Source organism: Homarus americanus, unplaced genomic scaffold, assembly GCF_018991925.1.
Source record: "Homarus americanus isolate GMGI-L3 unplaced genomic scaffold, GMGI_Hamer_2.0 scaffold58237, whole genome shotgun sequence".
NCBI classification, from domain to species: domain Eukaryota; kingdom Metazoa; phylum Arthropoda; class Malacostraca; order Decapoda; family Nephropidae; genus Homarus; species Homarus americanus.
Window position 1 is genome coordinate 151,425 of NW_024751891.1, and position 17,478 is coordinate 168,902.

At 41.3% G+C, this 17,478-nt stretch overlaps 1 protein-coding gene across 1 annotated transcript; it reads right to left on the bottom strand.

Annotated features, from left to right (window-relative positions):
* Nucleotides 1–2,925: 2,925 nt before the first annotated feature.
* LOC121854868 (putative uncharacterized protein DDB_G0282133) lies at nt 2,926–17,051 on the bottom strand. The gene is made up of 2 exons (XM_042349672.1): nt 16,677–17,051; nt 2,926–9,864 (listed from the first exon to the last, which is right to left on the bottom strand). The coding sequence occupies exon 2, from the start codon at nt 8,915–8,917 to the stop codon at nt 4,061–4,063; it is 4,857 nt and encodes a 1,618-aa protein (XP_042205606.1). The 5' UTR covers nt 8,918–9,864; nt 16,677–17,051; the 3' UTR covers nt 2,926–4,060.
* Nucleotides 17,052–17,478: the final 427 nt, after the last annotated feature.

The following is a 17,478-nucleotide window of genomic DNA, read 5'->3' on the forward strand; positions in this document are numbered from 1 at the left end:
GGCCCCCAGCCTCCCTGCTGACTCCCCCTGACGCTGACTCCCTGACGCTGACGCTCTGACGCTTGCTCCCCCCTGACGCCTGAGCTCCCCTTCCTGACACTGACTGGCCTGACACTGACTCCCCTGACACTGACTCCCCCTGACACACACACTCCCCCCTGACACTGGCTCCCCCTGGCACTCTTGACACTGGCTCCCCTGACACTGGCTTTGACACTGACTCCCCCCCCTGACACCTGGCACTGGCTCCCCCTGGCCACTGGCTCCCCCTGACACTGTTTCCCCTGACTTGGCTCCCCCTGACACACTGACTCCCCCCCTGACACTGGCTCCCCCCTGACACACAGCTCCCCCTGACTTTAGCTCCCCCTGACTGGCTCCCCCTGACACTGGCTCCCCCCAGCACAGCTCCCCCCTGACTCTGGCTGACACCTGACACTGGCTTCCCCCTCACTGGCTCCCCACAGCCGCAGCTCCCCCCCCGACACTGGCTCCCCCCCCCCGACACTGACTCCCCCCACTGACTCTGACACTGACTTGACACTGACTCCCCCCCGACTGACACCAGACTCCCCACTGACTCCCCCGACACTGACTCCCCCCCGACACTGACTCCCGGCACAGCTCCCCCCCGACACTGACTCCCCCCGACACTCCCCTGACTCCCCCACACTGCTCCCTGACACTGACTCCCCCCCGACACTGACTCCCCCGACTGACTCCCCCCGACACTGACTCCCCCGACACTGACTCCCCCCCGACACTGACTCCCCCCCAACCTGTCCCCCACTGACTCTGGCCTGGCCCCTGTCCCCCCCTGACACTGGCCCCCGACACTGGCCCCCCTGACACTGACCCCCCCTGACACTGACTCCCTCCTGACACTGACTCCTGACACTCCTGAGTTATATAAGGTTTTAATGCTCCCAAGTTTCATATAATTACTGATACTTATAGTGTATTTTTGGGGGTTTAATTTCACAAACCACAGTGATACCGTAAGGTTATACTCGCAAAGGCTGATACACAGTGGTTGAAACACTATGCCGCTGTGGACCGAAAATTACCTCTTAACACAGTCCACTGACCACAATCACGACTTAATAGTTTCTTTAATGTCTAGTTTTTACCGTAACGTTAAGACGCTTGAACAGTTACAGTAAAATAGCTTAATTCCGAACACAGTCGCTCTTACCACGGCAATACCAGGCACAAGGATTGTAATCATCACGTAATGGTCTTGTGGAATTCAATCTTTGTAATGAGATTCTTCATTTGATAGGATTTTACTAAGATTATCTCTGCTTGAGTCCGCGAGCCGCAGAAAATAATTCCAAGGACCACATGCGATCAGCCTGAGTTACTATATCGAAAAATTTAATATCCACATAAAACAGCGTCTCTATACCAGAACCATTATGTTGACCTCTATTGAAACGTTATTGAAGTCGTCCCTATGTATAATTTAATGCTATTGAGGTAAACTTTAACGACATGGATGACCTTTAACCTATCCCTTGTGGAGGATCAAGAAGAGCCGAATTGAGTAATGATCACCAATTTGACCACCTGAGTATGATGTCTTAACCCTTCGAAATGAAAATTTAATTTATGGGCTACGATGACTTAAATATTGGTTGAATAAAGTTTTAACACAATGAAAAGATGATATAATCCTTTGAATACGATGACTTAACGTTTTGATAGACCTTTTCTTTTGATTACAATGCCACTAGACCCAGGGGGAGGGGGGGGGATGCTGGTACCCAAGGGATTTTGAGAATCTTCCTTGATCTATTATTCTACGGCAGTTATATTTAGGTGAATCATCAACTCTGTAAAATAAATGGTTAAATATAATGAAAATCAAACACATTTATTGAATTTATTAGTTAGGATTAACACACAACACCTTTGCATTCTTGTATTTATCACCAAGAAAACACAAACTTCTGAATTAGCTGACATAAACTTTACAGACTGTTGTATACATCATCATTAACACAAATATATCATCAAACACCATTAAACACACAGTCTATTGTATTCATCACAATTAAACACACAGTCTATTGTATTCACCACCACTAGCACACAGTCTATTGTATTCACCACAATTAAACGCACAGTCTATTGTATTCACCACCACTAAACACAGTCTATTGTATTCACCACAATTAAACACAGTCTATTGTATTCACCACCACTAAACACAGTCTATTGTATTCACCACCACTAAACACAGTCTATTGTATTCACCACCATTAAACACACAGTCTATTGTATTCACCAAAATTAAACACACAGTCTATTGTATTCACCACAATTAAACACAGTCTATTGTATTCACCACCACTAAACACAGTCTATTGTATTCACCACAATTAAACACAGTCTATTGTATTCACCACCACTAAACACAGTCTATTGTATTTAAACACAGTCTATTGTATTCACCACCACTAAACACACAGTCTATTGTATTCACCACAATTAAACACACAGTCTATTGTATTCACCACCACTAAACACACAGTCTATTGTATTCACCACCACTAAACACACAATCTATTGTATTCACCACCACTAAACACAGTCTATTGTATTCACCACAATTAAAACACACAGTCTATTGTATTCACCACAATTAAACACACAGTCTATTGTATCACCACCACTAAACACACAGTCTATTGTATCTCACCACTAAAAACACAGTCTATTGTATTCACCACCACTAAACACACCACCACAATTAAACACACAGTCTATTGTATTCACCACCACTAAACACACAGTCTATTGTATTCACCACCACTAAACACACAGTCTATTGTATTCACCACCACCACACAGTCTATTGTATTCACCACCACTAAACACAGTCTATTGTATTCACCACCACTAAACACACAGTCTATTGTATTCACCACCACTAAACACAGTCTATTGTATTCACCACCACTAAACACACAGTCTATTGTATTCACCACCACTAGCACACAGTCTATTGTATTCATCATCATAAACCACAAGATCTATTGTATTCACCACAATAAAACACACGATCTAGTGTATTCATCACAATTAAACACACAGTCTATTGTATTCACCACCACTAAACAAACAGTCTATTGTATTCACCACCACTAACACACAGTCTATTGTATTCACCACCACTAGCACACAGTCTATTGTATTCATCATCATAAACCACAAGATCTATTGTATTCACCACCATTAAACACACGATCTATTGTATTCACCACCACTAGCACACAGTCTATTGTATTCACCACCACTAACACACAATCTATTGTATTCACCACAATAACACACACGATCTATTGTATTCATCAGCACTAAACAGATATAAACACACTGGACAAACAAACATTGGATTCTTCATTATTAGGTCAGTATATATGATTCCCCATCAAAATTGTATTGATAAAGTTATTGATTTGTTCAGGGTTGGGCAATGGAGTTATTGAATTCAGCATTATAATAAATTAACAGAGAAATACTGTAAATAACGAATACATAATTAGAGTTAAATATATAATGTATTGGAGTCCTCATAATTAGGTATACATATCAGATTATTTCATCATAATTAGACAGACGATGATAAAGGATGAGAATTAGAGATATATATATTAAGTATTCATCAAAAGTATATATATGTATTGGATTTATTGAAAGCACGTTCAATTGTTATATTCTGCTTGATAGAATTCCAATGCACGCCTTTACTGACTCACGTAAAGGTGTTTTTGTGCGTGAGGATTTTTTTTTTCAAGTTCGATTTTAATGCATGTAAAAAACAGTTCTTTGTCTATCATGTTTTTGGCAATGTTTTCCATGAAAGGCAGTGAACAGTTGTTATGGATTACGTTAGCCATCAGTGTTATTAGTTCAGGATGACGTGTTGGTTAAGTTTGCTAAGAAATCTATTTTAAATACTTCCATTAGGTCACGTTGTTTGGCCAACACACTAAAAATGTTTCTCCTTGATTTGCGATATTGTCTGGATATCTCAAGAAATTCACTGATAAGCTTAGGCAGGGAGGAGAGAGGCTCCCACATTTTCAGGAGGTTCAGACGCCGGCAGATTGCGCAGGACTTCTTGTACTCTCAAGAGGAATCCACAAGACCGGTGGTGAGTCTTTGACGACCTTGGGGAAACAACGCCGTCTGCTGCGAGGTACTGTGGAGTTTGAGTGTCTACGGGTCTTTGGTTCAACCGAGTCCTGGCAATGGGTGATGTCTCCACCAGGGTGGCGGGTGATTGAGGTTCAGATTTTCTAAGCTCTTCTGAGGTTGAACTTGATATTGTCAGAAAGTTCTTTATGCTGGTGTCGTCGATGTGTCTGTTTTCATGAGCTTTAAGTTGCATCTCGTTGGCTGACAGATCCCCACTAAGTAAACCAGGAGGCCGCTGGTCGTGCCTTTCATCGATATTGAGAAAGCCACAACTGGGATGATCAGAGGAGGGAATGATCCTCTTTGTGTTGACAAGTGACACACCTGCTGTACTCTCACTCTTACTGAGGAACTCACAACTTAGGTTCCCAAAGTTTGAAAAACGTTTATCATCTCCGTCAGTGTACTGACACCGTGGAGGAAAATTTTCAGAAACGTTTGTCACTTTCTCTTGTAAACGTTCACTCAAAAAGTCACAGCCAGGAATGTAATTTCCATGTCTGGATTTAAGTTTCTCAGAACCTGCTATAATGTTCGCCATTCTGTAAATATTGTTTTCAATCTGTAAGACTGTTTTCATTTGATCAGCAGTCAGAACAAAGTTCTTCGCGGTTTTCTTATCTATTTGCATTAATTCTCTTTTGATTTTTTCAAATTTTGTCTCATTTTCATTTGGAGTGAGACACTGAGGACTGCGTCTTACAGATGGACCATTAATAACATCATCCATCTCAACGTCTTTAGCGTCGCTTGTATTATCTTCGTCGTGTTGACAGGGTGTTGCTGAGGGCGGCACAAGGTCCAAATCATTGGCTCTGGGACTGTCAGACACTGAGCTCACCGATGCTACAAGATTACGGTCGTACTTCTCGAGGGCTTCGCTGCCTGAACTGTCAGAGCAATCGTCGTCGTCTTCATCGTCCTTAGCCGAGTAGCAACTAACAGGACTTCTGGTCTTCGTCAAAACCTTAAACTGTGTACTGACTCTTCCTGGGGACAAAGGTGTGGAAGGAGGACTGTTGCTCGTCTCTGTATCTCTCTCAAAGTTTTGGAGGGAAAGTTTCACTGTTTCTGCTGAGGCAATTAAGGGATTATGGGCAGCGCGCCTACCATCACTAATAGATTCACAAGCACTAACAGATCTCACACATTTGTTCTCTCTTGTGCTCACTGGTAAATTATCGAGGCTAAAATACCTTGTGTTCAACATCTCGTCATGGCCCGACAACCCCGTGGATGAGTTTGTAAAACGGTCGCTTCGCCACGCATTGTGTGTAACGTTTCTAGAAATGTGTATGCCAGAGTCATGTTGCTTTCTCACATTTTCATATGTAAATTTTGGGAGTTGTGTGGTATCTGGTCTGAAAACAATATCTTTCGCGTCGAGTTTACCATGGGCTCCAACAGACTGTGTAGGAATCTTCATATTCTTGTTCTGGGACTCACAAGAGAGGCTGGAAGACTTTACTCTTGTTACGTCATTATATTCCCCGTCTGATGGACTAACGAATCCCTTCACTAATCCTTGGTTGTAAGACTTAAGAGCATCGTGTTTTAAATCATCATTACCGAGATTCGCGGGAGAATTCTTGACACTGTCCCTAATGGAGTGTTCTTTGCCTTGTCTGGAAGATGAGCGACTGTTATTAGTATATTTCTGAAGATATATGGACGAGGGGTTGGTGACGTCAGCTGTCCTAACAGAGGACACCGACTGGTTAGTGCCATCATCCTTCAAGCACTTCGAAAATTGGTAGAATCTTTCAGTTCCTGCACTGTCTTCAGGTCTTTTATCAAGAGACTTCGTTGAGTGTTTCTTACTTGTCCATGAATTATCATCTGTTGAAAGCACCGACAGTGAACCTCTTCCCTCATGATCCATAAGATATTCACAACTCCCACTAACCGACGCTGTTTGGTATGCTCCTCCTCTTGCCTTTAGATATCCACAGAGAGGAACTTTCTGCTGGATATTATTCTCTGAAATTTTATGCAAACTCTCAGTTGCAGGTTGAGTGAGTGGAACCTTCACTGAGCTATTGTGTGGACGTCTGGGACTCTCAGTCGTGTCCATGTACGATACTGAGGTCCTCGTATGGTCCTCACGGTGGTCACTAGACAGTGTGTGTTGTGGTGGTGCGTCGAGATGAAGTCTTGAGCTTCTAGACCGTACAGGAATCTTTTTGTCCTTAATTTGCGAGGTGAAAAGATCCTGTGGTGATTCACAACTTTTATTATCATCCTGTTTTTTTTCCTCTGAGCTCTTACGAGATAGATAGTTATCGTTTGTCTTGTCTTCTTTTGACGACTGAGAGCATAAACCACCATAGATTGTCCCGTGAGCTTCTCTATTACCTTCAGAGATATTCCTTAGATCAACAGCTACCTGGTGAATTAACGAGTTCTTACCAACATAATTGCTTCCTGAGCTGTGGTCTATTATGAAGGTGTTGTTATTGTTGTTCTCTCTGGTGAGATGTGGAGAATTCAGTCCGGCGTGAGATAACTGCTCTGTGTGTTTCTTAGGGCGTGACTTATTTTCCAACCTTTTGTTATGATCAAGATTTTTGTTTTCCGTGGCGGGATGGTGACGGTTCGACCTCCCATCAACCTTGGTTTCTTTACGTTTGATATTAAAGTTTTTGCTCGCTGTGAACTTGTTCCCTCTTATACTCATAGGTGACTTTGGCGTCTCGTTGTTATTGTTGTTATTAGCTCTGTGTATAAGTAGGGTTGTCTGGGGGGCAGGAGAGGCTGAGGATCTTCTGACTTCACACGCCGGGGTTATGATGGTCGAGGCATTGACGTCTGTACTGATGCGATATTGACCCGTCATACCTGAGGGAGAAGCAGTTGTGTTACCGATGTTACTGTTGTAATATTCAACTGTTACGGCCGAGTTGTCGTTGTTACTGTTGACGTATTTAACTGTTGAACTTGTATCGAAAACTGAGTTACTGATGCCACTGTTAGGGGATTTACTCTCTACCGCCGAATTGTTGTTCTTGCTGTTGACATCTTTACCTATTGAAGTTGTATACACAGGTGAGTTGCTATTACTGCTGTTAAGGAATCTACAGGTCATAATTTTAGCTCCAACAGATTCACCAGTAACTTTACTCAGATATCGACACGAAAAGTCATCCAGCGCCTTTATTTTCTCGTCTTGAGTGTATGTAGAATCAGTGCTGTTGTTATTGTGGTTGTTTTTTATAGCTGTGGTTGTAAGGTTGTGGTTGTTGTCGATCTTGATAGTGGTAGTGTTGTTATTTGTTGTGGCGGTGTTGTGGTTGTTTTTGTTGTTGAGAAAGTCACACATGTTTATGTTGGTCGTGCTGACGTTGTTCGTGTCTCCCTCCGGTACAAAAACCTCAAGAGGATCGTCATTAACTGCAACACAAGGTTTCTCCCTCCGTTCCTTTACTGTGTGACGGGCAGGAGAGCGTGTCGGTGAAGTAATGAGTCTCGTATGTTTCCCAGGAGCCTCAGTCGTCGAGTTAGTGGACGGGAGAGAAGCGGCTCCCTCTCCCCCCCGGTGCTCGTAGTTTTGTTCTGTGGAAGACACGACTCTTTGGGCAGTCTTTTCAATTTGGATTCCAGTAGGAGGGAAGGTAGATTTTTTGTTGTTTTGCATTTTTCTCTTTTTGGACACTTCATCTTTTTCTCCATTTGCCTCAAGTTTGTCTCTCTCAGAGGTTGGTGAAGACGACGTAGAAGTAGAACTTTTCCTTGGGTAATCGTTGTGGGATGTTGTTGACGGATTTAATGTTTTCTCATTCTTACGCCGTAAATCTGACACAGATGCTTTAGTTGTCCCGGATGATTTATTTCTCAAATTCGAGTTTTCTACAGTCGGTTTATCTGATGACATCAAGTTCATCTGGTCTACTGTTACACATTTTGGAATGGTAAGAGGCGGGCCTACCTCTCTTACGCTTCGGAGGTACTGATACTTCGGCCTCGTACAGATGGCGGCTCTGGAGGCTGCCGTATCCTCAGGACTCCCTGGGGACACTGACGGAGATGACGCCTGATCTTGTTTCTTTTTATTTTTCTCAAGAGCTTCAAAGACGGCCTTTGTCTGCTCCAGAGCCTCACAGACAGGCCTCGTGAAGGGAGTTGTGCTAGACGTCAGGATGTCTCTTGAAGTCCCGGGCGGCACAATCGAAGATGGCAATTGAGTTTCTTCCTCGTCTACCTTCTTCTTTTTCTTGTCTGGAGAGTAGAAGATAACGTGACTCTTCTCAAGGGCCTCATTGTCCGGCCTCGTGATGAGAGCACTGGAGGCCACACAGTTTCCAAGCCTCCCAAAGGACATTGGCTGAGACGACTCTTGAATTTTCTCATCTTCCTCCTCGTCCTCGTCCCCCTCATCTTTCTTTTCCTTCTTCTTCTTGTCAAGAGCTTCAAAGATGGCGTTACTCCTCTCCAGGGCCTCACAGACCGGCTTATTATTTCTTCTACTGGCCGCAGAGTGAGTACGGCCGGGGGGTGACTGGCCACTCCTTCCATCCTCTGTGTTGTTGACTCTTGGTGGGCTGCTGGAAGACCTGCCTGGGGTGTTGACAAGAAGATACTCGCACCTCACACCTCCACACCTTCCTACTCCTCCCTTGTCTGTTCCTTGTTTCTCGCGGTCTTCTCTCACGTGTTCTGAAGGGTTTAATGCCCCCTGCTTCAGGAAGTTATATTCATTTTCTTCAGAAGCCATAAGTCTCCTGTCACCCGATGCTCTTATTGTTATCACGCCGAGAACATTTCAACACTAGCCATTACAATCGTTATCAACATCAAGTTTCTGTATGCATTTAGAGTAACTTTTACATCTTGTCTCATGTTTAAAATTGATGGCATTTGTCGAGGATCACCACTTAATGATAATTAAGTTTAAAGTCACTTGTAACAATACATGATTCTGAAATATTAACTCGTGGTTTCTTCATCAAATCAAAACTCATTACGTGTTACAGCTTCTCTCTTCCATCTACACTTACTTTGTGGAGACGTTTGTGAGAGAAGGAAAGAGATAACGTTGAACGAAAATTTTGTACATCGTGTTATCCTCACTAACGAGATACCTCAGCTTCGATACCTCAGGAGAATTGATGATTGAATTCGAATCCTTTACTCTATTTGCCTCTTAACTAACCGGTCGTGATTGAGTTCTTGGGAAGCAAATAGACAAGAAGATCAAGGTGCCCCGGGGGGTTAATTGCTACCCGGTGAGGTTAAGTGAGTGGTCTGGTCATCTTGTGTTGGCTAACTGGTGATTTGGAGACTAATATTGATGGACCGGTAGATAAATAAATTGATTGATGAATTAGTTTGTAGATAAGTCGAATGATAAGTGTGTCAACTAGTAAATGAGTCGACTGGTAAATGAGTCGACTGGTAGATGAGTCGACTGGTAGATGAGTCGACTGGAGATGGGTCGACTGGTAGATGAGTCGACTGGAGATGAGTCGACTGGTAGATGAGTCGACTGGAGATGAGTATCCTGGTAGAGAAGCTTACTGGTAGGTGAGTTCATTGTATATAATCTGACTGGAAGATAAGATGACTGGCAGGTTCAGTGACTGGAAGGTGAATTGACTGGTAGAGAGGTTGACTGGCAGGGATCATTCTGACTGTTAGGATGCAGTGGTCGTACAGGTCTATCTGTCAGGATAAGAAGGAACAGTTAAATAGACATGTAAGATATGATCATTAGAAATACTGCCTCCTACGACTCTCTCTCTCTCTCTCTCTCTCTCTCTCTCTCTCTCTCTCTCTCTCTTCATATATGTTTTCAGGTCAGCTGAAGAACAGTGTTGCCACAAGTAGGGGTCCCAATTTTTCCGATCTATTAATCACTGTTATTGATGAACTTTAATCCTATTGTCTACCATCTGAGTCCTCCATATATCCCCACCGTACCAGGATATAATCAGTGTCAGAATAGGATGTCCCCTCATCATTTGTTTCCCACCCTAGTATGTTGATAGAGCAGCGGTAGCTTAGTGGCCACTAACATGATACACGGTCGGGAGAATGGTCCAGCCTCGCATGAATATATAAAAATTTCCTTATTTTTATAATAATAATAGTTATAATAATAGTTGTAATAATAATAATAATAATAATAATAGTGACAAGTAAGTGAAACATGGGTTGTGTTATCCGTAGACTTTCACCCTAAGCAAAAATCGTCCTCCTGCCACTTTGAATGGGTATTGTGAGTTGTGTGGACAGTGCCATTCGCAGCTGCCTACATAAGTAATTACATAAGTATATATAGGGTTGTGGAGGGTGAATGAATAAAAATCTCATCTCCTTTTGTGATTTAAGCCCAGTGTTGAGTGCTTTATTTGTATTTTCCCTTACCGGGTTACTCATTCTGTGGAACCTATTTTATATGAGATTATGGCTGGGTATAACTGAAGAAGTGAATGAGCCACACTATTCAAACTTGTCTTATGTATTCACCTTGACAACCCCTAAAGCTGATGTGCTTTTAAGGTCAAGATGGCAAAGGTCAAGGACCCTACATATCATATAAATATGAAAATGTAACCGCAATTTAAATGAAGAACAGAAGAAGGTTCATTGATTATATCTGGTAAATATATTTATTAAAACTGCCCCTACAGGTCCTATGTTTTTGGGGTTAGAATGTCAAAGTTCAAGGTCATGACTGTGAAAATGGCATGAATGGGTGTGATTTTGTAACCCCACGACGGGAAGCTAATTATCTCCATGTCAGACTAAAAACTCACTGGTGTTTTTCATAGTTATAATTATGTTTCAAGCAGGTACATTACTATATGTGCTTTTATCAAATTATATCTATCTATATATATATATATATATATATATATATATATATATATATATATATATATATATATATATATATATATATATATATATATATATATATATATATATATATATATATATATATTTCATGTAAATCCACAATGAAAACGTGGATAAGATAAATCTTGATAAAATCACGGGAAAATGGAAACAACGAATTACCTTAGCTTTCGTCTTTATTCAAGACATCTTCAGAGCAACTGCTCTGAAGATGTCTTGAATAAAAATGATAAGATATATATATATATATATATATATATATATATATATATATATATATATATATATATATATATATATATATATATATATATATACATAATATTTATCTGATTGTGCTTATAATTGATCTATTTATTAACTAGTAAAATTATCCGACGTCGCTTGGGTTAGGTATACTGTATAACCTCGACTGACAGTTTGTCTTTCCTGATATAGGTAACCACCTCAACCTAACGTAACCTAACCTGACCTAATCTAATCTAACATAGCCTAGCGTAACGTAACCTAACCTAACGTAACCTAACCTAACGTAACCTAACCTTGACGGTCACAGTTTGCTCCCCCTGTCACGGGTAACCACCTCCATCATAAGTAATAATACCAAGGTGCACACCCTTGGGGCCCATGTAATATGTGTGTGTAAAGTTTAAGGACTCTAGCTGCTTCCGTTTTGGAGCTATGACTAGAACAAAGAGCCAGACAGGCACACTCACGGACAGACACGTCATTTATTATTATTATTATTATTAGTAGTAGTAGTAGTAGTAGTATTATAGATCAAAATATCTTGTTCTTCTTATGATGTATATATTGGGATATGTTTATCAGTGTGGTAATAACGTTAACACCAGTTGTTACCTGTGTAGTCGTGGGTGTACTGTATGATGGGATCATTATGCAGGGACAGGTAGAAGTATACCTACAGTCGCACTCACACATGTTTTTATAACGTTCGTTATATAACGCACGCACGCACGTGTACAGTATGTAATCAAATATTCAATCACTTTTAAACAAATGTTATCAAAACTAATATTAGGGGACATTTAATTAAATATTGTCATCGTATTTCTTTCAATAATTATATCTATTTTTAGAATAATATCACTCGGAGATAGTGGAGTGAGTTTGATGGGCTTGTAGGCCGGGGTGGATACTGCTCATGAAAGGCGATACATTTAATAAAAAACAAGAAGATCACTACACTGTATCACCTTTCATTTCCTCATCTGGGCACCACTCTGCAGAAGGGTCGGTTGGGGGATGCCTCCTTGTATGGCCTTTACTTGTGGTTATTATGTAAATATTTTTACCCATGGCAAAAAAATAAAATACATTTATCCAAATGGGAGAAAGATTAGTGTTTATCTACCCAAATATAAAACATAAATAAATGTTAATACAGTATATAGACCAAAATCTGACATGTTAATTAATGCCTGGGACCTAAATCAACGTTTATCAACCTTACTGCAAAAAAAGAAATCGCATCTATTAACCGAACTATGTTTAACCAAATGTAGCTCCTAAATATATGTATTGTTACCACCTGTGACTAAATCAACATTTATTTACTAGATTGCGATCGAACAATGTAAACATTAATCCATGAAAATTCCTTATTTATTAATAGATAACTAGGTATGAATATTTGCATAAAAACTTTTAAATGGTAAAATAATGATTGTAATTTTCTCTATGTAAAATTATTTTTTTTTAAGGCGTGATTTAGAGAGACTGGTTTAATTTTCATCTATTTACTGGAAACATAATCATGCCTTGACTTATGTTCACACGCATAATGATGATGATGTCACTATTGTTGTTAATGATTGTGATATTGTTAGTAATATTGATACATTAATAATGATAATAATAACAAACAATAATAATGATAATGATAAATAATATAACAAACATTCATACAAACAAATACAAGCGAACAAACACATATGTACCTCACTTTTCCCGCTGACATAATACAAAAAATATTTGGGCCAAAAATGATTATCAACATGTTTGTCTATTTTTGGTAAACAAACTGTTACATGATCAGCCATGACTGTGTGGTGGTGTACTACTACTACTACTACTACTACTACTACTACTACTACTACTACTACTACTCTGCTATAGTAACCCCTCATTGGTCTACTCAAAATAAAATGGTGCAATGATATACAAGTTCTTCAGACACGAGAAAATTGTCCTGGGAAATGATAGTTGGTCTTGACAGTGAACGACGACGTCACGTGATACCCTCGTCTCTTAGTTTATAGCCTCAGGTCACACAGGTACTTGGTCATGGCCTTGGGTCAGCGTAGCATCACACAAGTTCAAAGTCTGTCCATAATCACTTGGGTATTAGCTTACAGGTATGAGATCACAGCCCCAGGTCAAAGGTCAACTTAGGTCATCAAACGGGAACTGGATTCATCAGATCAGACAAATATGAAATTTACAGTTTGTGGTCACAGACATACTATATTATGGAATCAGGTCAACCCAGGTCACATAGTTCTGAGGTCACGGTCTCAGGTCAATCCAGTCACTACACACACACACATACAAGGTCACAAGATCACCGCCTTAACGCAACCCAGGTCACGAGGTTATATAATGGCCTCGTCTGTCAGGTTAACCTCAAGTCACCCGTGGTAACAAAGTGTGAAATTGACTGAGTGAGAATGAGAGGGGGGGTGAGTAAGGGTGAATGAGAGGGGGGTGAGGGGGGTGAGTGGAGGGAGAATGAGAGGGGAGAGAGGGGGGAGACAGAGAATGAGGGGGTGAGTAAGGGGAGAATGAGAGGGGGTGGAGGAGTAGAGAATGAGAGGGGGGTGAGGAGGAGAACAGAGGGGGTGAGTGAGGGAGAAGATGATGGACGGAATGACACTGCTGAGGAGGTCGAGAGCGTAGTCGTAGGGCGGGGTCAGGAGGAGGTCAGAGGGCAGTCAGCAGGAGGTGTGAAGTTTAGGCGGAGGTCGGTAGCGTGGAGGTCGTAGTTGGGCGTGGAGGTCGTAGTTGGGCGTGGAGGTCGTAGTTGGGCGTGGAGGTCGTAGTTGGGCGTGGAGGTCGTAGTAGGGCGTGGAAGTCGTAGAGGGGCGTGGAAGTCATAGGGTGGCATGGGACGCGTGAGAGGTGAAGGTGTGTAGCATGAAAAAAATAACCTACTGGTCGTGGCATGTTACATATATCGACTTATATAACTTAATGTATCTACCTCAAAAAACCTCAATTTCTTTCGACTTTATTTACTGTTTGAGAAGATAAGTGACTTTACCGACATATCCCTTGTTCCCTTAAGTCTTTTGTGCTGTCTTGAGTAAACTGCCACTTGCGATATTATGCTTCTGTCATTTTCCGTAAAAAAAAAAGATGGGGGGAAATATAGTCCATATCCCTGTCTCTGTTCGTCAGGGTGTTAGTCCGTAAAAAGGAGTCAAGAACATTAAGAGAACTCCATTACTCACGGTAAAAAAAAAACCAACCCTGATGAAATGGAGGAATAAGTGAAATCTAGATATAGTAAATGTTTTGTTCTTGCTCAGTGAAGGTTTTATTTTTTAACGTGTGTAAGAAAATAAAGTTAACATGAGTAGATTGAGTACTACTGTTCTTGTTACTACCACGACTACCGGTAATACTGCCAACACCAACATTACTACTACTACTACTACTATTTCACCTACTACCTCCACTACTGCTACTACCTGTGCCACTACCATCACTGATATCCGTTTACTATCCACTGTCAACCACAGCTCCACCACTTTCAGCCACCAGCACTATCATTATGACAACCACAACAGCCATTACTACCTCCCAACCCCTACTGTTGAATCTACCTGATAGTTTCCAGCCATGTGGAGTCGCGTGACACACAGACAAAAGCAATCTGCAAACTCACAGTGTTTACACCTGTGGCTATGTGGTCATAAGCCAGGGTCTCGCACGCAATCGAAATCGAAATATCTACGAATTGCAACATTGCTTCTACAATTTACACTTGATTGTGGTTTTCTATGGCATTACTTTACACGCATTATATACAGTTCACATCATCATATTTACTCTTAATTCATTGTGGTTACAGCTGCCTTTTTTTTTGTCCCTAACACTTTGATTAAAAATAACCCCCAGTAATTTGATCCAGAGAACCATTATATACAAGCGCAATTATTAGAAACGTTATTATTAGTAATATTTCCAGACCATAAATTATTGGGACAGAAAATTGTCTTGAGGTGGGGGAAGGCTGAAAACGAGAGATCTTAGTTTTATATTGAATTACTGTATATTTACTATGCATGTTCACGTACATACAGATAAACGCACATACAAATATGCTTATAAAACAAGAATGTACACAGACACACGCACATACTCGTATATTCACACACACAGACATAAACATACACACATGAATGATCAGCATATATATAAGTAAAAGACAGACAGCATTACGAACAAACTTTATGTTATAAACCCGTTTTACTTTCTCTCTACCATTACTCTCTTTATCTTCCCTAACTGTGTCTATATTTTTGGTCTCCCTCTCCTGCCTTCCATTCCTACTATCTCTCTCCCATATTCCTACCTTTCTCTCCTCTCCCTCTCCCTGTCCATATATTTTTGGTCTTTACTCTCTCTCTCTCTCTCTCTCTCTCTCTCTCTCTCTCTCTCTCTCATTTTTAAGAGGTTTCCAGGCTGGTCTCAGGATGTAGAGGCCGTGTTGATCACAGTGGGGTATTGATCTTGACCAAGGTATAAATAACTCGCTACCTTACTGACCTCCTGCTGACCTGCTGAGTTGACCTGATGACCTGCTGAGTTGACCTGATGACATGCTGAGTTGACATGATGACTTGTTGAGTGATCTGATGAATAGTTGAGTTGACCTGATGACTTGCTGAATGACCTGCTGACCTTATGACTGTCCTACTGAGTTACTGACCAACCATTTCACTTACTAACCTACTAACTTATTTATTGACATGTTGACGATTGAGTTTCAGACTCACTCACCTGATAACCTCTGAAGTGCTGACTTGCTGACTACTGCATTGCTGGCCTGGGTATATCTGAATTGGTAATTTGCTGACTTACTGATCTACTGAAATACCTGATTTGCTGACCTTCTGATTTATTTTATTGCTGACTTGTTTACCTACTGATCCACTAACTTGCTGACTTGTTTACCTACTGATCCACTAACCTGCTGACTTGCTGACCAAATGACCGTCCTGGCTTACTGCTGTACTGAATTATTGATCTTATGTCTTCAGAAATTGCTAATTTATTGATTTTTTGACTGGCTGAACCTCATGCCTTATTGACCTACTGAAGTCCTGGTTCACTGACTTTCTGAACATCCTATTTTACTGACTGACTGACTGAACTGACTATAAAGACTTACTAACTTATTCAGTGCACTTCATCCTTCCAATGACCTTCTCTCACACCTGTTGGTCATATATACACACACTATACTGTATACATTGGGGACAACACCACCATTCTAGGCGGTACTGTGTGGCAGGGGTATGACTGGGCATAAATATTCCCCTCTGACCAAAAATATACACGGAGGTTGATATGTAAACACGCACCTGGAATTCTCAGTCAGTCTCCTTGTTCCCGCCAAAAATTCTTCCCGCCAAAATGTTTTATTTTCTCGGTAAAATATTTTCTTTGCTATTTTTTTCTTTAGACAATATTTTTTCAAGCAAAAAAATATATATATTTTTTTTGTCTTGCTTCTTACAATTATTTTTACTCACTGTTGTTATCACGTTCATTTATGTTTACATTGTCTTTTTTTTCACTGTTTTCTTCTGCTTCTATTAGAGTTAAAGTCACTTCACTGTTCACTGACACACGATAGTGGGGAGGGAAGAAAGAAAGAAAGAATGGGTAAAGGAATGACGCAAAAGGAAATAAATTAAAGAAGAAATTAGAACAAAAACAAGAGAGATGGAGAGAGAACGGGGAAAAAAACCCCGAGAAATTGAAGGAGACAAAAAACTAAATCGAATTAGTAAGAAAGGGAGAAAGAGGTAAAAAACGAAACAAAATGAGTAAGAGAGAAGGATAGAGGAAGGAGGGGGGGTCTATATCAATAGGAGGAAGGAGGATGGAGGAGGAAGGATGGAGGTGCATGAGTTTCGAGGGAGGGAAGGAAGCAGCCTCGCTCCTTCTGACTGGCTGGGTGTGTGTGTGGAGTGTGTGATCACCTGACCTAGCTGCTCCTCCCTCTACCACGCCCCCACGCTCCCTCCCTCCCTCCCTCCCTCCCTACCTTCCTCCCTCTCACCTCCCTCCCTCTCACCCTCCCACCTTCCCACTCCTCCCACCTTCCCAACCCACCCACCTCCCTCCCCCACTCCACTCCTCCCTCCTCCCTCCCCACTC

What these genes read in the sequence shown, in the direction of transcription:
- LOC121854868 (XM_042349672.1), bottom strand. Translation starts at nt 8,917, where the DNA reads ATGGCTTCTGAAGAAAATGAATATAACTTCCTGAAGCAGGGGGCATTA.